This window comes from Fonsecaea multimorphosa (assembly GCF_000836435.1).
Source record: "Fonsecaea multimorphosa CBS 102226 unplaced genomic scaffold supercont1.2, whole genome shotgun sequence".
Classification (NCBI taxonomy): Eukaryota; Fungi; Ascomycota; class Eurotiomycetes; order Chaetothyriales; family Herpotrichiellaceae; genus Fonsecaea; species Fonsecaea multimorphosa.
The window spans coordinates 59,790-77,912 of NW_015971636.1; the positions used below are offsets into that span (position 1 = coordinate 59,790).

Sequence of the window (18,123 nt, forward strand, 5' to 3'; positions counted from 1 at the left end):
ATTCCTTTCGGGCCAATATCTCTCCCGCAACGGGCACTTTCTCTCTTAGTCCCTCGATTCACCAATCGTCTCCGGCCCTCTTCCTGCTGCTTATGTATTGCTATCTCCTCAATATCTTCGGTCCCTGCATGGCGACATCCATCGGCAATTGCGGAGTTAATACAGGTCTATTCGCGGGTCTAGTATTTCGTATGCTGGGTCTACCGGGCCACGGCCCATGAGCGACGTGCGCTGGACGATTTGGCGTTCTCGTCAACCCCAACACATTGAACATTGCGACACAAGAAAATAGTCATGAATAATAATGGGCACCGCGGTGACCTGGTTGACGTCAAGACATTTGCAACGGCACCTGGGTGGCACCAGACGGCAGATGGAATCAAGGGCGCTGTGGGGAAGCTCAATATCAACGAGTTGCCGCAGTTCCTCCGGCCGGCGACTTCATTCCCACCAACTGGGGAGGGAATTGTGCCTAGTGAGCCTCAAGTAGCTATACAAGACAGCAGCAATTGTCGAGAGGAGGTCTGTGCAGCGGTCGGCCTCTTGTGTCTCGTTTGATGTGGATGATGCTGTGCAGCCGGATATTGATGTAGCTCTGCGACCACCGCTCCTTTCCCCCTATCTGCATCTATGATTGCCCTCCTGCCCAGCACCCAGACGCGACCACAGGACGCTTCCAATGAGGAAATGTTGTGCGCTTCAGAAGAGGATATGGCCGGGACGTTGAATCGAAAGTGACTTTCTCATCATGATACAGACGCAGCAGCTCCGAGGATACCTAGACCAACTGCTGTAGCGCCCTCGAAAAGCACCGGTGACCGGCTCGCCCGCCTCTTTTCAAAATTCAGCTAAAACATCTTAGGCTCAGATAGGCTTGGAGTGTACGAGTAATTAGCTGTCCGAAGCGCCCCCATCTTGGTGGCATCCACCGCAACCAGAAGGGCCCCTCAACGCTTGGAGCCCTTAGGCGACGTGGATGCGCTCTTTGATTCTCCCATGCTTGTTTGTAACATATCGTGGACATCGTCAGCGAGAGCCCTGAAATCATTCTTCTGTGCCGACTCCAGATAGAAGAACTTCTCAGCGAGGGTGACGAGGGCTGCAAAAGTTCTGTCCGCTTCCGCAGCTCCGCTGTTGATGACAGGCAAAGAACTCATCCGGGCCACAAACCATGTGTGGGTTTCAGAGCCCACCTGGGCAGACAGCGCACCGATGCTCAAAACCCACAGCAGGACTTCCTCGTGACCTTCCCAGTCTTTCTCGGACACTGAGGACACTCTATCTCGTAACAACGGAGCCATGACTTTGGCCGACCGAACTCGTCCAGTGACAGTAAAACACAGAAACATCCACATCACAATCGCAGTACGGATGGCAGCACTTCTCTCATCCGCCAGGTCAAGATGCAGTAGCCGGTGTCTGATGGCGATGCTACGCACGTTGATCCAGTGGAGCCCTTCGAGAGCAGAGAGTTGATCTTCGGCCGCGGACCCCAAGGACTGCGAGGACCTGTAGACAGAAAGCAACACGGCGAGATCCAAAATAATCCAGCGCAAGGTGGCAGGGATAATATTTTGCTGCGCAGAGCTCAGAAGGCCTGATCCTATAGCGACCGCGCCTGAAAGAAGCTTCTGCAGCTCTTGAAGACCGTATGCCGTCATGGGATGGTCGTCACCATTGTCGAAATCAGAGTCAGACCATAGAGGCTTCCTTTCCAGCTCTCCAGCCACATATGCATCACCAGTCAACAAGAGATCCACGAGCGGGCCATCCTGCGACTTTAACCCTCCAATTGAGTCGATAACAGATTTAACGGCCTTGAGGTGCACGTAGGCCGCCTCGCGATTGTACCTATACCACTCTGCACAGCCCAGAGCGAAGATGTTGAAGATCAGCCTTCCCGTAATCGGGTGCCGACTCTTCACATAGTTTTGGGAGGCTCTGAGTGCCCGGTGCATGTAGACAGCGCCGTCTCCGGGTGCCGGAAGCCCATCGATATCTTGCATGTAGCTTGCCATGTAGGCAAGCAGAGCGTACATGTTGTATTCGTCATGAAGGCAGCCTTGGATCAGACTCATAGCGTCGTGCCGAAACGCATACTGGTGATCGGCCCGGCCGTTTCTCTCGAGGTGCCATACATTAGGGTGCCACACCTGAAGGAAATAGTGCAGCAGGCTGTAGATGGCTTCGTCGACCCTGACACATGTAACTTCAAACGGATCGAAGTTCTCCTCTGCCGAGGCAGGGAATATGGGTATTGATTCAGGCGAGCCTGATAGCTTGAGACGTGGTAGCGAATAGTCCCAAAGCAACGGATCGATGTTTGGGTCGAGCGGCTGTAGAGCGTGATCGCTCTGGCCATTTACTGGAGACTCTGACTGGTAATGCACCAGGTCCGATGTATTTTGCGTTGAAGAACCATCATTGTAGCCTTTCTCGTGGTCGGGGTCGTCTTGGCTGTCATTCATCTGACCATCTCGTGGCTCAGACCGAAGGGGCGGTAGCTGCGCAGCATAGATGATTCCTCCCTCGGACTTCTTGTACCGCCGTCCCTTCTGGACATGGCTGTGGATCTTTATTCTTTCGCTCTTGTGGCTGTGTGAAAGGGAATCGGAGTCGGCTGTTTTATTGATGAACATAAACTTGGGCGCCTTCATATTTGCAACAAGTTCGCCCGACGTAGATCTGAGAGTTAACGGTGATGATACCGTGTTCTGGTCGGCAAGCGCATCCCAGCAGCAGGCAGGTGGGTTTGGCTATATAATGGAGAAGGCTGAGGCAGTTGCAGGATACTGCTTGGTGAGGAAGAGTCATTGTCGCACCATGGGCTTTTAGGTCGAGGGATAATGGATGCAACAGACCTGCCCAAGGACTTTGGTCCCGGGCTCAATTTGAACAATAGATGCATAGCGGCCGAAAGAAGGGCAGACCGCGTGAAGAGCCTTGTAGGATTTGGCATAGTCGAGGCATTGTGTGAAGCGGAGCCTCGTGAGCCGAAAGAGTTTAGAAGCTTGTGCTTTGAAAGCAGCGAATAGCGTGGAACACATCCAGGCCTCTAATAGATGTACCAGATATCGAGCGGCACAGCGGCTGTGGAGGCCCTTTGGCGAGCAAGCCAGGAGCCTTGTTTGGATGACCTGATCGGGAAATGGGTACTGCCTATTCGGGCAAAGACCGTAGCGCCATGAGGCTGCAAGGGCCTTTAGCGCAGGTGGCGTCCACCCAGCGTCCGTATGCAATGCCTCAGGCAGTGACTTCGTACAATGACGGCCATTTCGCTTGATATCTGGCAGAAATACGAGTAGAACTATCTAGAAATCACAGTGGTTGCTTCTATGTCCGTACCTACCGGGAGGTAGCCTCCTGCTGGTATCCAGCCACATCGCCAGCTACTCAAGGCTGACAGACATCGACGCAAGATCCGGAGCAAGAACAAGTGGGCAAAGGAATGAAGACAGAAACTGAGCAATAAACAGCATTTGGAGTCTCTCCACCGGTTTAATTGGCTCGCAACTGTATTCTGGGAACTGCTTAGCTGTACCGAGTCGTCTGTACGAAGTCGACGTCTACCTAAGTCCCTACTTGCTGACTACTCTAATCTATTCAAGATCGGTGGCTGAAATAGCCCTGCGTCGATTTCAGCAGGGTTGCAGATCCCAATCCTGCTGACTCAGTAAGGATTCAACACTTGCTGTCCGCGACAGTGGAGATCCGAGGCTATCGACACCAGCAAACGGGGCGGGGTGGCGAAGACGCATAATATACTTGTGGCTAGAGAGGCTTGTCAACATCATGAATATGTGAACAAAGCGTCGGCCTGACAAATTCGGCGGTGTAAAGCTGGTCCGCAGCCACGGACAGAGGGAGAAGATCGTGTACCTAGTAGAACTCAAGTGAAAGAGCACGAAGTAGGCAAGCGATACAGTTTCTCGCTAGTATCTCAGGCAGGGACGGCGGGATGAGCACCCGAGGACGGAGATCCTTTGGCCCGAACGCCCTACGCCCGTTGGATGCCCGTTGGAAACTCCCAAGCAGTACCTCGTAGTCTCTCAGATTATAATCATTTTGTTGAAGCTACCTTTTCACTATTGTAATCTTCTTACATAACCAGTCACGATATCAGTCGTCTGGCTCGCCACATGACTCATCGCGCTGGTCTTCTATTCTGCGTCAGGCATCTTGAGCACGTACCGGCCAGCGATCTGCCCAGCATGCATCATCTCGTAGACCTTGGGAAGTTCCTTGAGATCCACCGTCTTGAATGGCACCTTGATCAACCCACGGGCGAAGAAGTCGAGGGCTTCCTCGCTATCCTGTCGGTTTCCGACGTATGAGGCCTGGATTCTGATCATCTTCACCACTGACTCGAAGACCGGTGCCCGGATGTACGCCTTAGCGGGAAGACCAATCACAATGACGGTTCCCCGAGGGCGGACGTATTCCGCAGCTTGTTGGAAGGGCTTCTCGGTAACAGCGACGAGAATGACGGCATGAGGGCCGAGGCCATCCTTTGTTGCGGCCTTGACGTCCTTGACAACGTCGCTGGATTTGGCAAAATCGATAAAGTGCTGTGATATTGGTTTAGTATCGTCATCGAGACATAAAAGGGGTTTCTGGGACTTACCTCGGAACCCATCTTTTGGCAGAGTGCTTTCTTGTCATCTCCAGTGTCAATGGCAATGGTATGGATGCCCATAGCCCGTGCGTATTGCTGTGCCAATGAACCCAAGCCGCCACCGGCACCGACGATGGCAACTGTTTGTCCTGGTCTTGCTCCCGACTCTTTGAGACCCTTGTAGACTGTAATGCCTGCGCACAGGACTGGGGAGACCTCGTCGAGAGGTACACCCTCGGGGATGTGGGCAACGTGCCTTGCGGATGCGACGCAGTACTGTTGGAAGGAGCCATCAACGGTGTAGCCGGAGAGCTTGGGAGTGAGGCAGAGGGGCTCGTCTGATTGTTGGCAGAAAGTGCAGTTCAAGCAGGAGTCATTCAACCACTTGACACCGACGGCCTCGCCAATTTTGCAAATATCATCGGTGACCAAGTCGCCACGGGCCACAACGATACCGGCGCCCTCGTGGCCACCAACGAGAGGTAGCTTTGTCGGGAGGGGCCAGTCACCGTTGACGGCGTGCAGATCGGTATGGCAGACACCGGAGTATTTGATATTGACGAGCACTTCCTCTGGTCCTGGCTTGGGGACGGGGATTTTCTTGTACTCGACCGGACCGCCAACCTTTTCGATGACCTGAGCCCATTGCTCTGTGGGGATCTTGTGGGAAGTCATTCTGTAGGATGAAGATGAAAAACGTAAGTTTGACAAGAGAAGGTCTTTAACAACACTTTTTGGCAAGGTGGAAATGGGTATGAAGGAGGCAATGCCTTCTGAGGTCGTGGGATGATGGTGGTGGTGAGGATGATATTCTACAGATCATGTCAGGAATCAGGCGGACCTTATGTAGAAGTCAGAAGAGCTCTCGACCCCTCTCTTCAATGGATAAGAGAATCGAGAAACTCAGCTCAGGATGAGCGGAAACCCCTCAGAGTCTGATCACGGAGAGCGCGTGTGTCCGTCATGGCTTCAAGAACTTGAACGTCTCGACGTGTTTCCTGTGGACCGCAGAGCTTGGACAGCCAATCAATGACTTGGTTGAGGGCTGAGAATGTTACATCTCATGACGGGTGTAAGGAGACTTCTGTAAGCGGATCATCAGGTTGGCCAGAAGATAGCAGACGGCCGGCGGGATGAGCGTGTGGACGAACGGATTTTTCTCACCATCAAAGCGCAGGGAAGCACCCTTGGCCGGATGGACCAGCATGCCAGTGGGCAATGAAGGCTGCAGCAAGATGGAGCATAAGTTGGAAGTGACAAGAAAATGAAGGGACTGCTGGGGGGTTTGGCGGTACGGATACAGTGGAGGAGCATGGATACGGGTATTAACAGACAGGGAGATCAGAGGTTGTGGATACCTACCTGGTACCTAGGTAGCTTGGGTAGGTACGGGTACGGGTGCTAGGGTCCCTACGACTAGTACCTAGGGAAACTCTATGCACCTCGTAATTACTGGAGGCTAGATGGTCTGTAGATCTGGACCACTGCAAGGGTGACTGATGCGCGGCCCCAAGCTTTTCCGGATCTGTTCTTGTGCTCGGATCCCAAACCTAAGCTCGCCGAGATGTGAGATCCATGTCGCCAGCACGCATTTCGATTCGAGGGACCGAAGGAAATCGTAGAAAAAGGACCAAAGGGAAGCCGGAAGAGGGAGTCACGAAAACGAGGCCCGGGGAGGTACCCCAGGCCCTCAGGGCAGGCAGAGCCCATGCAATGCGGGGAAGAGTTCCCTTCCACCTTCTACCTAGGTCGCTAGGTAGGTACCCTTGGGCAGCCAGTGGTGAATGGGTATGGGCATCGCAAGCCCAGGTGCTCGTAAGAGCTCTACGCAGCTCACTGTGTCCACTCTGGCCACCCCCAGCCCGAGCTCATCCACCTCACCTCACCTCACATTGCCACCCCCTCGCTATTTTTCCTTTACGCGGCCACTAGGCTGATCTGCCCAATCGAAGCTCCAGATAAACCCGTTCCTCCGCCGCAATGCCATCATGAAGGCATGTTTTTGATGTTTTGGGTTCTTTGTTTACGTTACCAAGTGGCATGATGAGTTGCGGGGTACGGGCCAATGTTTGCGCGAAGCTGCCACTGTCACCCTCCCTCTCTGCATGTCTCGGGCCTCACCTGAGGATGAGGTGATGAAACCTCAAAGCTCGATAAGCTAGAAATTGGACCTATCTACCATCTCGCTCTGATCCCTTGATATTGCATCCTCGAAACAGACTCCCGCACTCGCTCCTCGGCGAGCTGCGACGTGCAGAAAGCATGCCGTTGACCAGCCTTCCTCGACGTGTGTCGAAGACCTTGAAGTCCTCTCGATACTTAGCTGCCGTTTGCGCGCCCTCCTGTCTTTGCCAAACACACACTATCTTCCGCCTGCGGGCGGTTCTATTGACAGAGTCGCTGTTGCGCCCCTGGAGCATCTTCCGCACAAGCCGAGGACAGACCCATCAAATCCACGTGTCACGGGCATAAGCGAACGCGATGACTGTTGATGCGATGATGCAAAAGTGGTGTGATGGCTGCCACGCGGGTCTCAATCATCTGCCAAAAGAGGATCAAAATCTCTGGGAAGCAGCAGACGAGCTAAGGGTTGGTGTATCAAAATTTCTCGGATTCGGGTTCCCCTTTTGAGCTGAAGAGCATGTGCTCGCACCAGACGTTTGCTCGTTCAAAATGCCGCATCTTGTGGAAGATCAGCGAGTTCAACCACCCAAAACCAACCACGCCCATGATCGCGCGATTTCAATTTTTTGGTTCCTAATCGCGGTCACTGCGTTTGAGAAGGAGGATGGCGAGGAGCACACCGCCCGGATTCTGCGCGCCCAGTGCGCAAGAGTCACCAGGTCGTGAGCGCCTACAGTATGTGTTATTGTTTCCCAACAAAAAACCTTTTGAACAATTTCAAGTACGTGAGCGCAAGAGCTTCTTACACTACCTACTTGGATTAGGCATAGGGGCTCTGCAGGTGAGGTTTCTAGCCACTAATACTAACTCGATAGCCGGGACGCTTTCCTTCCTGAAAAGAACCCTTCTCAGAACGAGGCGCGTATCTTGACCCCCTCCCTCAAGCCGTACGAAATCACTAGAGACATTAATATTTGAAAGATGTGGGAGGAAAGAGATTGAACAAGGGGGCTCTCGGTGCGAGGCGGGTTTCTGTCAAGAGCTAAAGAGCACAGGATACACACAGCACAAGCCCCGAACCTGATAGGCACCTGTGGGCGAGCTGCGTGAGGCTCTCCAACTTCGGAGTAAAGAATTGCGCAAGCGACGGAACTCGGGAAGCCACCGAATTTCCGCTGTCGCTGGGATTGTTTATAAGCAGGGCACTCTAATGGACGCAGTGTACGAATACATCGGGTATAGCTTTGCCGGTCTGATTTGGTTCGGGGAGCTTTTCGTGAAGCATGCCTGGAGCGGCCATAGCGCTGACGAACAGCCGAGAACACTTGCCATTGATCACCTGGGCATCTATCCGCTTGGCAGGCTCTCAGGCTGCTACTCGGGGGCTGCCCCCCGACGATGCCCCTCGATGCCCAGGGGAACCACCTTGTCCCACCCGGCGCCTGGACTGCCCCGCGTTGAGGCTTCCACCAGCGTTCGGGAACAATCAGGCCCATTTCCCCGCTTCCACCCCCAGCGGGACGAATCCGCGTTGATTTGGAAATACCAGCATTAAGATCTACAGGGAGGGTGCGCAATCCGATGGATCTATATGCCTTGTGCAATTGCCGGATGTCTCGTTCTCTTTGATTTATCTGTGCACACCAACCCCGATTTTCTGACTGACAACGTCCATCGTCTCTGCGAAAACCATCAGTCCTCAACTCCCAGACATTCTCTAAGATGGCCAGCAACGGAACTAACGGCGCACACGCGCCAGCTCCAGCATTCGATACATCATCGACTATTCCTCTGTGGCTGGACGGGAAAGAAGTCAAACTCTCCTCGACCTTCGACGTGATCTCTCCCGTCGACCACAAAACCCTGTACAAATGCTCTTCCGCTGACGAAGAGGATGTGCACAAAGCCATCGCCGCCGCCGAGAAGGCATTCACAACGTGGTCTAAGACGAAGCCAGCCTTCCGGAGAGACATCTTCCTCCGGGCGGCCGACGAGTTCAAGAAGAGACGAGACGAGTTACGGCATTACAGCCATAGCGAGACGGGCGCCGCCGAGTCCATGTTTGCCTTTGAGCACAACCTAGCTTACGAGGCCTGCAAGAGCATCGCGGGCCTCATCCAGGTCGCCTCGACCTCCACTATGCCCGTTGTTGGCGAAGAGGGTAGCAGTGCTATGGTGGTCAAGGAACCATATGGTGTGATCCTGGGAATTGCGCCGTGGAACGCACCCTATGTCCTGGGTCTTCGCGCGTGCTTGCAACCTCTTGCCATGTAAGTTGGACACCAAATGATGCGAGAATGACGTCCTCTATTTCCGTTTCTGGAAGAAGGAAGGTTTTCGTAGGAGACCAAGTCTGGGGTTTCGACTGACATGAAGCACTCGCACAGGGGCAACACAGTCATCCTCAAAGGCCCTGAAGCAGCTCCTGCAACATACTGGGGCCTCGCCTCCATCCTTCACGCAGCAGGGCTGCCCGCGGGCTGCCTCAACACTATCTATCACCGCCCTGCCGACGCGGCAAAGGTCACAACAGCGCTGATCTCTCACCCATCCATCAAGAAGATCAACTTCACGGGTTCTACAGCTGTGGGCGCCATCATCGCCTCCCAGGCCGGGAAGTATCTCAAGCCGACGGTCATGGAACTGGGTGGTAAAGCGCCCTCGATCGTCTGCGAAGACGCCAACATCTCCACCGCAGCTCTACAATGTGCATTGGGCGCGTTCCTCCACGCGGGCCAGATCTGCATGTCGACGGAGCGCATCATCGTGCACGAGAAGGTGGCCGACCAGTTCCGCGAGGCGCTCAAGCAGACCATGGACCACGTCTTTGCCGAAACACCCGAGGGCATGGGCGTGCCGCAGCTCGTGACGTCTGCCCCTGTTACGAAGAACAAGAAACTGCTCGAAGACGCGCTGTCCAAGGGCGCCAAGACGCTGTACGGCGACGCTTCACACAATGAGGAGTCATCAACGCGTATGCGTCCCGTCGTGATCGAGAACGTCTCCCCCAAGATGGACATTTACCACACGGAATCCTTTGGTCCGACTGTGTCGCTGTACGTGGTGGGCTCCGACGAGGAGGCCCTTAAGATCGCCAACGATACCGACTACGGCCTCGCTAGCGCGATCTTTACCGAGGACCTGCGTAAGGGTCTGCGGTTGGCCCGCCAGATCGAGACCGGGGCTGTACACATCAACAGCATGAGCGTCCACGACGAGGCGGCCCTGCCGCACGGCGGCGTCAAGAAGTCTGGATTTGGGAGATTCAATGGCGTGCCTGGGTTGGAAGAGTGGGTCAGGACAAAGGTCATTACGTGGAAGGACTGAGCCTCCATAGCCAGAGCTTGATGCAAGATCTGGGAGAGCAATAGCCAATATCAACAGCAATATCAATTGTCAGTATTGGATTGATTCCCGTTTGAGGGATTGTAGGGCCCCGGTCACTCCCGGCTGAATGGTTGTGGGGGTTGCGATAGTGTCGGGCCCCATGCTGATTAAACCACTCCCATATGTGTCTGAGGAGGTAGAGAGGTAGGGGAGGTAATTGCGGGTTTGGGCGAGGCACTATCAATCCACCTAGGTCGGTACCAAGTCTAAGGTGGTGGCAACATTGCAAATGGGGAGAGGATGCACTAGGCTTTCTCCTGTACCCGCGTCTCTGCTGCTCATACCGTGAAATCTACGTAAGAGCTCGATGAACCTGAGGTCCGTTCCTCCCAGCGTGGAGTGTCTGCTCTTTCTAAGCATTCTACTGGGCCCCGGCACGAGCAGATCATTTACTAGCTGTAGTCAATGCTCTCACCCAAGGCCCCAGTTCATAGTTCATAAGGACCATGACGCGGGTTCGATCCCCCAACGCAAAAACTCGAGAACCCGGACGGCCCGCTTAACAAGGCTCTATTTCATAAGGACATGCTCAGGACCCGCACTGTGGGCTCAATCATAATTTCGGCGTCTTTGTCAAGTTCTCATACCCATCCTCCAAGATATGCACGTCGTCCTCGATCCTCACTCCGCCGACGGTCCAGTACCTGTCCAGCACTTTCTGATCAATGTATTTGCTCAGTTCCGGATCCTCCAACACGGGATCGAGGATGAACCTGCAAAAGTAAATGCCCGGCTCGACGGTGATGACGGCCCCGGCGGGCACCTGGCCGCGCACACGGAGGTACTTGAACATCTGGTCCGGGTCGTCGTAGTTGGCGTGGCCCCCGGTGTCGTGCGTGTCCATGCCCAGATAGTGGCCGAGGCCGTGGGGCATGAAGGCGACGGAGATGCGTTTGTCGAAGATTTCTTGGTCGTCGCCGACGAGGATGCCGCAGGCTTTGAGACCCCGGATCGCCACGCGGTGCGCGTTCATGTGCACGTCCTCCCACCGCATGCCGGCGCGCAGCAGCTTGAAGCAACTCGACTGCATCTCGTCCACGATGTCGTAGATCGTCTGTGATTCCGGGGTGAAACTCCCAGAGATCGGGAACGTGCGGGTAATGTCCGCGCAGTAGCAGTCGTACTCGGCGCCGGCGTCTAGGAGGATGTTCAGCCGGTCCCGCAGGGGCTGGTCGTTGCGCACGTAGTGTAAAGTCGAGCAGCTGGTGCCGCTGGCGCAGATGGAGTGGTAGGCCAGCTCGTGGGCCCCGTTGGAGATACACGTTCCCACAAAGGCGCCGTAGAGTTCCTGCTCGTTGTGCGCCGTGCGCACCGCTTTCGCGGCTTCAATGTGTCCCAGCGTGGAGATCTCGTTGGCCTTGCGGATCAGCGCCACCTCGTAGCTGTCCTTGACGACGCGGCACTCGTCAATGGCGTTCTTCAAGCAAGAAAACTCGACGGCCTTGAAGGGCAGGAACGTGACGTGCTCGGAGACTTGCTCGGGGATGGCGTAGACGGTCGCAGCCTTGGACGGGCCGTAGGCCGCCAACGCGGCGTTGACCTCGTTGGAGTAGAGGACGTCGTCGACGTCGTATTTCTCCAGCGCCTCCTCTTTGGACTCGGGCAACCCACTCCAAATCACGTCGTCCGGGTCGATCGGCGGGATGAACAGGGTGAGGATGTCTTGCGGGATGTTGTAGGTCAGATAGGCGTCGGGCAGTTTGCAGCCCGAAAGGTAGAAGAAGTATCGGCGCTGGCGGAAGTGCATGGCTTGGTCGTCGTCTTCGACCATGCGCGTCTTTTGGGCCTCGAGGTACAGCACGCCATGCCGCGAGAAGCCTGCGTCGACTAGATATTGAGCCACCCGCCGACAGTGGGCTTTGGCTGGGTATTTCTCCTTGTGCGTTGCACCGTTGGTGCCATTCGTGCCGTTGACAGACATGATTGACAACAGGTGTCTAGAGATGAGTTGATCGGTCTGATCGTGAGGAAGAGCAAGTGAGAGTGAGAGTGAGAGGGTGCATATCAGGACAATATCAGAACATTCCCATTGCGTGGCCTCCCCGCACCAGAGTGACTGTGGGGTTGATTTCTCACCTCCTCTGACTTGTCTCTATCAAAGGCGCTTATCCACGGTTATTGGATCCGTTATGGTTATACTAGTTATCTACAAGTTATTCCACAGTGCACCTAATCTGTTTCATCTGACCATCCACAGCACTACGCTCAGCTGCTGGCCTTAAACAAGAGGAAGATGAACAAGACTGTTGGAGAAGGTACATGGCACATCTCACGGGGAGCATAGCGCTTGAGCAACGTTGAGTATTCGTTGTACCGTGTAAACCGGCTTGAATGACAGGCTATCTATGGGTCTAGGATGTCCATCCAGAAATGGCAGGCGGTGCACCACTTGACGTGCTTCCACATGGCAAAGCTGCTCTCTAGATGACCCAGAAGACAACTGAACAGAATGAAAACGATGTACGACCACTGCCCTCTGTACCACGGCGCACATTCAAGGCCAGCGTATCAGCTGTGCTCCCTAATGATGAAGAACACAGAACGCTTCCAACCCGGCAAGTAAACGACGATTTGGCGCGCAGAATACCCAGGTAGGCGAGGGTCCTGTGGAGGAAGTGATATCGAGCAAGGAGACGAGCGTCAATGGTTCTCGAGCTGTGCATTCCCCTACCCTCGAAACATCCCAGATCCCCCGTCGAGTTGGATTATTCAAGAATATGACATCAGCTCGTGTAGCCCGATGAAGGTACTCGAAAGGCACACCAGTTGGAAAGATTCCGGTGATAGTCGCTTCAGTTCAATCCCCTCTGACATCGGACGGTTGACTGCTGCAGTGTCACCGAGGAAGATGGTTTAATGACATCCAGGACGAACTGTGCGCCGAAGAACACAAGCAACGGTTCGTCCCTGGCCAGCGGTAAAAGCTGTACACGGCATCAAGCACACCAACGTTTGAACGTGAAAGCTGGTTCCACTATCAATTTTTGACCCTGCATTCTGGTCATCTCCTCCGTCACACGGCATGGATTGCCGCCATCACATCCAGTGCCGCCAGTTGAGAGTGACTTGTTGGCAAGTCCATGGGCCCATCCCACCAGGGGCCGTATTGTCCCTGCCAATTCGTGTCCCTAAGCTGCAAACTCTGGAACTGCGTCTGGATGAAGCTGGCCAACTGCGTCTGCATTTCCGCGTGGCTGTTGTCACGGACGAGGATCTTGTACAGCTTGGCCAGGCTCCGTAGCAAGATGGCCTTGAAGCCGACAGCGTCGTTGTCCTGCCATGCTGGGATTTTGTCGGGCCCAGTGCCGGGATAGGCGCCGGGCTCTGTCAGAGTTCCATTCGAGTCGACCCAACTACTTCGGTTCAGTGCATAGCTCGCCATGTCGCAGGCCAGGTCCAGGTACGCTTCTGTCGTTGCCGATTGGGTCAAGTCCAAGTCCCTTGCTTTCAAGGTGTTATAGATGGCAACAGATGCGGCAATAGCTTGGCCGGTATTGTACGTAAATGTCCAGTCGTAGCCCCAGCCAGTTTCGAGATCGATGTGGTCCAGAACGACATACTCGTCCTGATCGAATCTGCTGCGTAAGATCCAGGAGAAAGTGTTGATGGCCGAGGCGAGGAGTCCTTCTCTGTATGTCTCGTTCGTTTTCTGAGACGCCAGCCGCGCCGAAAGCTCCGCGTAGAGGCCGGCGGTGACGGCATTCACTTGAGTCTCATTCGGCCTGCTCGACCAGATCACTCCGCCGCCCATGTCGGTGCCGTTAATGACATACTTACCCTGCGGAATCACGAATTGGTTGACGTGTTCCCAAATGGCCTCAGCCACCGTGAGATGGTCCTGTGCAGCGGTCAGATCGAAGAGCTCCAGCGAACAGACAGCCCACCACATCGAGTCGTCGTTCATGGCGTTGATGCAGTTCGTGTTGTTGACCTCGACCTTGCCAATCAGCTCCTCCAAGGTACCGCTGTAGGAGGAAGTGTTGGACCAGGTGTCGTGTAGCGCGATTGCGGTATAGCCATTAGCGACTTGCCAGTAGGTGAGGCCGCCGATCAGGCCGTCGTCCTGTTGCGATCCTAGAAAGACATTGATGGCAGCTTGAGTGATGTTGAGGAGAGCGCTTCCCCCTGGTACAAGAGACATGTTCGCGTTGGTCGTAGGCAGCAGAGGTTGTTGGGCAGGTTTCGTATGTCTGAAGCTGGAGAGAAGCAACAGAGCCTGCACTGGGCCGTAGCCCTCATCTATCAAACGAAACATGATTGATTGGTGAATGGTCCAACAGCGCTTGATACTATTATTGGCCCGGCCGTTCACGAGACCTGATATATGACATTCAGTTGTTTCTCAATGACAACTGATGTTTAGGCTGTCACTCTGCGCCTGACTCCAGAAAAGATACATTCACAGCCAAGATGCCCTGGTGATGAACGGGCGAGTCCTGCACAGTGACTGCTGAGGCATGTGGGCAATGGTCTCTCAGGGCCTCTCAGTCATGCCGGGTATCAAACCTGTGCGATCCTAGTAGTGTCTGGGGCGCTTTGGTGGTCCGAGACACGGAACAAGTCAACTGTCCTTGACAGCGGTTGAATAGCATAATGAGTACTCGGTACACAATCACCAAAATGACCAGACACGACAGAATGCGGACAAGACGGACACGACGTCAACGAACAACCAGAAGCCAAGGGATGTCGCCGCCGTCGTCGCCGCCATTGCCGCCGTATGCAAGGTAGAGGAGACAAGGCGGTGATAAAAGAACTCGGCCCCTTGACAAGACGCCATGCTCCTCTTCTGATTGGGTCGGGCACCGGATAGCGACAGAACTCTTGCCAAATCAGGAAAGTTCCACGTCCGAGATTATCTCCATCCAATGCCCTTTTGGGAAGTATTGACGTCGGCACTATGGATATAGCGATCCATTACGAGGTACATGCAAACATACGAGGCACATAGGGACTCCCAGGAAGACACCTAATGGTATATAAAGGCAGCGAACAGATGGCTTCACAGATCAACACCTCAGCTTCTATCATACCCTCAAGCGTCTCCTCTGAGCTCTAGTTCCAGCACATCAACCACAACCATGACATCCTCCATGTCCACAATCCTCATCTTCGGGGGCACCGGTGGGATCGGGGAGTCCTTCGCTCGAGCCTTCCACAACATGGGCAAGAACGTCATCATCACAGGACGGCGAGAGTCCCGCCTCGCACAACTGGCCAAGGAGCTTCCAGGACTCGAAACCTACCCGATGGACAACAGTGACCTGGCCGCTCTCCCGGGCCACGTCAAGACCCTCCTGTCCAAGTATCCAGCCATCGACACCGTCTGGGTCAACTCGGGCATCCAATACCAGGGCAACCTGTTATCGCTCGACAACTTCTCGGACGAAAAGATCATCAAGGAAACACACACCAACATGACCGCGCCCATCATCCTAGCCCGTCATTTCATGCCGCATCTACTGTCCTTGGGACGAGAGGCCACCTTCATGATCACCTCGTCTGGTCTGGCATTCGTCCCCGCGGGCGTGTTCCCCGTCTACTGTGCCACCAAAGCCGCCATCCACAGTTTCCTGGTCGGACTCAGAGAGAGCCTCAAGGACACCAACGTCAACGTCATTGAGATTGCGCCCCCTTACGTGCGGACAGACCTCGACGCCGCGAACCGAATGGACAAGATCGTCACGCCGATGGAGCTGGATGAGTACACGTCGAAAACGATGGAAATCTTGGAGAAGCCGGCAAGGGAGATCAAGGAGGCCGCTGTGGGCTTTGCGGAGATGGTTTCCACGAAATGGAGAGAGGCGTATGGTCCGGTGCTGAACATGAGGCATTCGACGGGCTGATCTTTGAGTTAAGGCAATAATTGATGGCAGAGACAGTCAAGGTGTACTTTCTGTATATGCTCATTAGTTGGTTCGCTGAAAAGTCTCGCCCATGTTTGTCTCTCCTTCCTCTGTTGACACAAATTGTATGCTCACCACTATTATATTAAAAGCTTATAGCACCATCGTCCAAGGGGTATATATATGCTCTGTGCAATAAACCAGAAAGTAAAAAAGGTGTAATACAATACCAAACCCACCTATACGAATTTCTCCTTCCACACACGCTCTTTGATACACCGGCACTCTTTGCCACTGCAACTTTGCTCTCCTATTCCAATCGGTCTGTTGAACGGTCAGATCAGCGACAATCAAGTCTAGTTGTCCCCGTCCGTCGAATCACCAGCGACCTTCTTCAAGGGAACGTTCGGGTCGCTGGCAGGCTCAGCGTCGGGATCACGTTGTGGTTGTTGCTGTTGCTGCTGCTGTGGTTGCTGGTCCTGTTCGTGTTCCTGTCGCTGTTCCTTCTGCGCTGGCTCCTGGTCTGCTGCCTTCCCTTCTTTCTTTTCAGGTTTGGAATCAGCTGGCTCGGACGATCCCGCATCATCGCCCTTTGCATCTTCGGCTTCTTTATCCTTGCCCTTCGTGCTATCCGCTTCCTTCTTTTCTTCGGGTTTCTTGTCCTCCTTCGGCTTCGGTGGTGCAGTGGCCGGACTCTCATCTGGATCCGGCGCCGGCTGTTGAGCTGGCGGTGCGGCTGCTGGAGCGGATACCTCCGCTGGGCCACCTGGGTTTACTCCAACGGCCGGCGTCGTTATGGGTGCTGGCACTGGCATCGGCGACGCAGCAGTCTGCCCGCCTCCTCCCACTCCAGCTCCAGCTCGATTCCTCAGAGTTGCCCCTCCAAAATTCCCGTCCACGGCGCCCGTCATGTACATGTCCGGGTTATTGACGGTGTTATTCCTGACTGCGCGTTCATACAACCTAGTGAGTCTGGCGACTTCACTCCGAACAGTCACGGCCGCCGCCCCTCTTTCTCCGCCCTTGCGATCCCCTGTATCGATATCATCGTACCCGTTGACCCCCGTCGTGATGCCTAACCACATGACTTCCGAGTTCTCGATCTCGTCGACCACCCTCTCCAGATCATCTCGGTACATGCGCGCCCTCATCGGCTGACCCCTCGATTTAAGGTACGCGACGAGTCCCGCAATGATGGTGTTCATAGCCCCGAAAATGGTGATCAGGATGTGACTCGACTCCGAGGCCCCCAGGGCAGTTAACGCGGCGCCAAGCACGACCTGGGCCAGCAGCATGGTGTTGGACAGCGAGGCCGTCATGTAGTAGGTAAATGTCTGCTTCGAGAGTTGGCGAGTCGCCCTGCCGTACAGGGATTTGGGCGGCACTGCTGGTGCAGCTCGCGGTTTTTTGCCATCTGGGGTCGGCCCAGAGGAAGGCACACCGGTCATCATGCAGAACTGTGCGTGCGGGTCGGTTGTAAAATCGCTGTTGTCGGCATCGAGCGACCAGAGGAGAGGCGTGCGTTCGCTGGGCATAGTGGCGGACGGTACCGAGTACAAGCAGTGATCTGTCGTAGCTGTTGTATTTGTCGTTGCTGGTATTTATCCAACTCCCGTCTCTTCGCGATGCCAGCAGCTTAACCTTCTGTGCTGTATATGTGCTGTCCTGGCTGTGTGACAGTGTGACCAAGATTTCAACACCCCTGACTTCCAATCCTTTCTCCTGAACTTATAGCGAGCGGTCTCGAAAGCCACCGGCAGATGATATCCCAGTCCTCTCAAGCTTGAAACTGACTGCCCTGATATGTCAAGCTGCACCCCGGCTCCGATTACAAAATGCACATGCAGAGCAACTTTTCCCGCTCACAATGCCACCTGTAATTCAGTTCGATCTTTCCAACAAGGAGCGCAAGAAACTAGACAATGGTGATAACCGACATACATTCCACTCCCCTTCGAAAAAGCCGACAAATCTTTCAACGCGGACAGAAAAATGAAGTGCAAGCTGTGAGAGAGTTTTGGAGGGTTTAGTTCCAAAGAAAAACAGGGATTGAGCTCAGCTTCAGCTTTGCATTCAGTTATCTCGATCTTCGAACCAAAAGGATGGGCAGATGCACAGACCAAGGAGGCACTACTCGCAGCTAGCCCACCT

General features: G+C 54.5%; 7 protein-coding genes across 7 annotated transcripts; 2 read left to right on the plus strand and 5 right to left on the minus strand.

Moving 5' to 3' along the window:
- Nucleotides 1-947: 947 nt before the first annotated feature.
- On the minus strand, nucleotides 948-2,657 carry Z520_00972 (uncharacterized protein; the record flags this gene model as incomplete). Its single annotated transcript, XM_016771490.1, has 1 exon — nucleotides 948-2,657. The coding sequence occupies one exon, from the start codon at nucleotides 2,655-2,657 to the stop codon at nucleotides 948-950; it is 1,710 nt and encodes a 569-aa protein (XP_016636629.1).
- A 1,503-nt stretch (nucleotides 2,658-4,160) lies between these two features.
- Nucleotides 4,161-5,290, minus strand: Z520_00973 (uncharacterized protein; the record flags this gene model as incomplete). The annotated part of the gene is made up of 2 exons (XM_016771491.1): nucleotides 4,161-4,568; nucleotides 4,625-5,290. The coding sequence occupies 2 exons, from the start codon at nucleotides 5,288-5,290 to the stop codon at nucleotides 4,161-4,163; spliced, it is 1,074 nt and encodes a 357-aa protein (XP_016636630.1).
- A 3,171-nt stretch (nucleotides 5,291-8,461) lies between these two features.
- Z520_00974 (uncharacterized protein) lies at nucleotides 8,462-10,066 on the plus strand (the record flags this gene model as incomplete). The annotated part of the gene is made up of 2 exons (XM_016771492.1): nucleotides 8,462-9,009; nucleotides 9,127-10,066. The coding sequence occupies 2 exons, from the start codon at nucleotides 8,462-8,464 to the stop codon at nucleotides 10,064-10,066; spliced, it is 1,488 nt and encodes a 495-aa protein (XP_016636631.1).
- A 613-nt stretch (nucleotides 10,067-10,679) lies between these two features.
- Nucleotides 10,680-12,047, minus strand: Z520_00975 (uncharacterized protein; the record flags this gene model as incomplete). Its single annotated transcript, XM_016771493.1, has 1 exon — nucleotides 10,680-12,047. The coding sequence occupies one exon, from the start codon at nucleotides 12,045-12,047 to the stop codon at nucleotides 10,680-10,682; it is 1,368 nt and encodes a 455-aa protein (XP_016636632.1).
- A 1,092-nt stretch (nucleotides 12,048-13,139) lies between these two features.
- Z520_00976 (uncharacterized protein) lies at nucleotides 13,140-14,381 on the minus strand (the record flags this gene model as incomplete). Its single annotated transcript, XM_016771494.1, has 1 exon — nucleotides 13,140-14,381. One exon carries the CDS (start codon nucleotides 14,379-14,381, stop codon nucleotides 13,140-13,142), a length of 1,242 nt encoding a protein of 413 aa, XP_016636633.1.
- An 826-nt stretch (nucleotides 14,382-15,207) lies between these two features.
- Z520_00977 (uncharacterized protein) lies at nucleotides 15,208-15,972 on the plus strand (the record flags this gene model as incomplete). The annotated part of the gene is made up of 1 exon (XM_016771495.1): nucleotides 15,208-15,972. One exon carries the CDS (start codon nucleotides 15,208-15,210, stop codon nucleotides 15,970-15,972), a length of 765 nt encoding a protein of 254 aa, XP_016636634.1.
- Nucleotides 15,973-16,328: 356 nt separating this feature from the next.
- Nucleotides 16,329-17,507, minus strand: Z520_00978 (uncharacterized protein; the record flags this gene model as incomplete). Its single annotated transcript, XM_016771496.1, has 1 exon — nucleotides 16,329-17,507. The coding sequence occupies one exon, from the start codon at nucleotides 17,505-17,507 to the stop codon at nucleotides 16,329-16,331; it is 1,179 nt and encodes a 392-aa protein (XP_016636635.1).
- Between the last annotated feature and the right edge of the window lie 616 nt (nucleotides 17,508-18,123).